The following is a 4,772-nucleotide window of genomic DNA, read 5'->3' on the forward strand; positions in this document are numbered from 1 at the left end:
CCTTTGTTTTATCTTGACATTGATGCCCAATCCTCTGGCATTTCGCACAGTATAGTGGCTTCCATTCCATCACAACATCTTGCATAAATGTTCTACCATTTGGATCCTTGACTGCTATCTTCTCTGGCACAGGCTTAGTAACATTAACCTCAATCAACATTCTAGCATAGGAAATTCTAGTCTGTTTGGTGGTACACTCATCAGCAAATAGAGGCACACCTATTGCACTAGCTATGCGACTCAGAGATCCAGCTCCCCAACAATTTAAAGGCAACTTTGGAAAGTTTGCCCATAGAGGTATTTCAGTTAGAAACTCCTTCCCAAATTCAAACTCTGCACTCCATTGCTTCAATATAATAGGCCTGTTACTAATCGTATATGGCCCTGAATACAGCACTTCATTCATATCATTTAGGCTCTTAAACTTGATTATGTAGTATCCTTCATCATGAAGAAATACCTTAGGTTTCTCCCCTTTCACCTAGTTCATCATTATATATCTATTCATAGTATTAAATCCAGGACATTCACCAATTACATAAGCTATTAGAGCATATTTCCACTTTTCTTCTTCAATTTGTACTTCAGAACCTTCTAGTTGCACCATAGTTTGCCCATTCACTATTTGTGGAGGATAGTACGTCAAGTTCATTCCATTGTTAGCTATTCTATTATTTTTAACATGTTTACCCAAGGTTCCTTGCTCTTCTCCTCTTCTACTTCTCCCTTACTATCAGTTACTGTTTCATTACCTACCATCTTGTTCTCATCTTCAGATTGATCTAGATCTGAGTTGCTATGATCTTCATCTTCCTCCCTTGCATAGTTTACGTTCAGATTTCTTATAGTTGTAGAAGTCACTGAAAGCCCAGCTTCATAACTTCCTTCCTCAGTTGGAGCTTGTTCTAGCTGAATCTCCTCATTTGCTTCCACTCGAGCTCCCACTGGGCTTCCAACTGTCAATATTGCTGTTTTGCGTCCTCGTCCTCGTCCTCTACCTCTTCCTCTCTCCATTTTCCACCTTCACTGCGCACGTTAGTTAACCTGCGCCTTATCATAATAATAATTATTATTAATATTTTTATTATTATTATCATAACTATTATTATTATTATTATTATTATTATTATTGTTTTCATTATTATTTTTATTATTATTATCATAATTATTATTATTATTATTATTATTTTTATTATTATTATTATCATAACTATTATTATTATTGTTATTATCACCATCATCATCATCATTATTATTATTATTATTATTATTATTGTTATTATTATTATTATTCATATTAATATTATAGTTATTATTATTATTATTATAATTATTATTGTTATTATTATTATTATTATTATTAATATTATTGTTATTATTATTATCATCATCATCATCATCATCATTGTTATTATTATTATTATTATTATTATTATTATTATCATCATCAAAATTATTATTATTATTATTATTATATTATTATTATTATTATTATTAATATTAATATTACTATTATTACAATTATTATTATTATTATTATTATTATTATTATCATCATTATTATTATTATTATAATTATCATTATCATTATTATTATTTTTATTATTATTATTATTATTATTATATTTTTATTGTTTTTATTATTATTATTATTACTAATGTTATTGATATTATTATTTGAATTATTATTATTATTATTATTATTATTTTATTAATATAATTATTATTATTATTGTTATTATTATTATTATAATTATTATTATTATTATTATTTTTTTAATTATTATTGTTATTATTATTATTATTATCATTATTATTAATAATATAATGGTTATTATTATTATTATTATTATTAATATTATCATCATTATTAATATAATTGTTCTTATTATTTTTATTATTATTATTTTCATTATTATTATTATTATATTATTATTATTATTATTACTATCATTATATTATTATTATTATTATATTATTATTATTATTATTAATATTATTATTACTATTATTATTAATATAATTATTGTTATAATTATAATTATTAATATTAATATTATTGTTATTATTATTATTGTCATCATCATCATCATCATCATTATTATTATTATTATTATTATGATTATTATTATTATTATTATTATCATCATCACAATTATTATCATTATCATCATAATAATAATAATAGTAATAATAATAATTATTATTGTTTTTATTATTATTATTATTACTAATGTTAATATTATTATTATTTTAATTATTATTATTATTAATATTATAATTATTTATATTATTATTGTTATTGTTGTTATTATTATTATTATTATTATTGTTATTATTATTATTGTTATTATTATTAATAATAATATTACTGTTATTATTATTATTATCATTATTATTATTAATATTATTGTTATTATTATTATTATTATTATTAATATTATTAATATTATTATTATTATTATTATTTTGGTAACTACATTTTATTAATTACCAAGAAGAAGCCTTACAAACGAAGTAGCTATTACAGCATACTTCAAACTTAACCAAAACAAGATAGACTCAACAACTCTACCTACACTACTAACTACTTAACTGCCAAATGCTTAGTTCTAACAATAGTAATGTAGACCATCTCTTTAACAAGTTGTTCCTCGTTTCTACTCTTGTGTTCAAAGATTCTACTATTTCTCTCCATCCACAATCCATAGATACCTTCAGCAAGCATAGTCTTGAACAGTTGGGCAGCTGACCTCTTCCCTTTCCCATGCATAATGGACCATTGTACAAATTGTTCCCAAGTCATTGGCACTTGAGTTTGTCTCTCTATTGAGCTTAACAATCTCTCCCATATTCTTCTTGCATAATTATATTGTATAAACAGATGCTCTACAGTTTCTTCTTCACTCGTGCACATCACACAAATCTTCTCTACTTCAATTCCCCACTGAGCTAGTCTATCCACTGTCATCAGCCTTTGATTCAACATGATCCACATTGTGAAGTAAGCTTTGGGTCTTGCAGCATTGTTGAACATAAGGCCGTTCCATTCTGGCTTTTGTTGTTCTCCTTTCATGTGTTCATACAGTTGTCTAATCACCCCTTTAATCTTCCTTTGTTGCTGGTGGACTTGCTCCACACTTTGTTGAACTCTAATGATCTTTTGTATCATCCAGCTTGCTTGTTTCCTCCTCTGCCACTCTCTTTGCCCTTTTATATAGTATGTGTGAACCCATTTGATCCAGAGTTTATCTTCCTTGTTAGCTAGATCCCAGCACAATTTAGGAATCGCAGCTCTATTCCATATTTTCATATTAATCAATCCTATGCCACCTTCACTTTTAGGACAACACACTTTCTCCCATGCTATCAAGGCCTTCTTTGTAACACCTCCAACCCCTGACCATAAGTAGCTTCTGCATAGTCCTTCAATCACTTTTATTATCTTAGCTGTTATGATAAATAACTGTGCCCAATAGGATTGAACTGCAAACAAGACACTCTTGATCAGTTGTGTTCTTCCAGCATATGACCGTTTTTTTGCTGTCCATGATTTGATTCTTGCCATGATCTTGTTTATGAGGGGATACCATTGTATTATGCTCAGTTTTTTTGTCGAGAGGGGCACTCCCAAGTATTTGAAAGGTAGTTCCTCCATTGTATAGCCCATCTGTTGCATAATCTGTTGCTTTACTTCCATTTGCACTCCTCCACAGTAAATAGAACTTTTTGTAAGATTTGCTTGCAATCCCAAGGCTTGAGAGAAGTCTTAAAAACATCTTTGTAGCATCTTGATAGATTCCAGATCTCCCCTTGAGAACAATAGAAGATCATCTACAAAGCTTAGATGAGTAATGTCCAGCTTAGAGCATTTGGGATGGTATTTGAACATTTTCTCTTCTCTGAGTCCTTTAAGTAATCTACTGAGATATTCCATTGCTATAGCAAACAAGAATGGTGACATAGGATCACCTTGTCTCAGTCCTTTTGCTGCATCAAATCTCTGAGTGGTTTGCCCATTGACAACAATAGTGTAATTCACTGTTTTCACACACTTCATTACCCATTGAATAAACATGTCTGGAAACCCCAGACCTCCCATTATATATTCTAAAAAAGTCCATTCAACTGAGTCAAAAGCTTTCTGTAGGTCTATCTTCATCATACTCCTAGGAGATATATTCTTCCTAGTATAAGATTTAACCAGCTCATGAGCTAATATGATGTTATCTCCAATCTTCCTCCCTGGTATAAATCCAGCCTGACTTTCAAAAATAATATCAGGCATAACATTATGCATTCTCCTTGTTATCACCTTTGAAATAATTTTATAGATCACAGTACAACAAGCTATAGGTCTGTATTCCTTCACAGTTTTAGGACTTTGCACCTTTGGAATTAGAGACACAAGAGTACAGTTGAAAGGCTTAAACAATTTCCCTGTTGTGAAGAACTGTGTGACAGTTGTAATAACATCTTTCTTAACTATCTTCCATGTATGCTTAAAGAATAATGTATTATAGCCATCTATGCCTGGTGCCTTATCATTCCCAATAGACTGCAGTGTTGTATATATCTCTTGTTCTGTTACATTTGTGCATAGATGAATTCTTTGTTGTCTTGGTAACACTGGACCTCTTCATCACCTGAGTATTGATAGCTGGAAGCTCACCTGCTGAGGACCCCATAAGACTTTTATAGAATTTAACAAACTCCTCTTGAATCTCCTGAGTCTCATACACCATCTTTCCATCTAGAGATAATATACTCCT

At 28.9% G+C, this 4,772-nt stretch overlaps 1 protein-coding gene across 1 annotated transcript; it reads right to left on the reverse strand.

Moving 5' to 3' along the window:
• Positions 1-2,587: 2,587 nt before the first annotated feature.
• LOC138342213 (uncharacterized) lies at positions 2,588-3,568 on the reverse strand. Its single transcript, XM_069294450.1, has one exon. The coding sequence runs from the start codon at positions 3,566-3,568 to the stop codon at positions 2,588-2,590; it is 981 nt and encodes a 326-aa protein (XP_069150551.1).
• Between the last annotated feature and the right edge of the window lie 1,204 nt (positions 3,569-4,772).

This window comes from Solanum lycopersicum, chromosome 1 (assembly GCF_036512215.1).
Source record: "Solanum lycopersicum chromosome 1, SLM_r2.1".
NCBI lineage: Eukaryota > Viridiplantae > Streptophyta > Magnoliopsida > Solanales > Solanaceae > Solanum > Solanum lycopersicum.

Coding starts and splice junctions, on each gene's coding strand:
- LOC138342213 (XM_069294450.1), bottom strand. CDS start 3,568: ATGGCAAGAATCAAATCATGGACAGCAAAAAAACGGTCATATGCTGGA.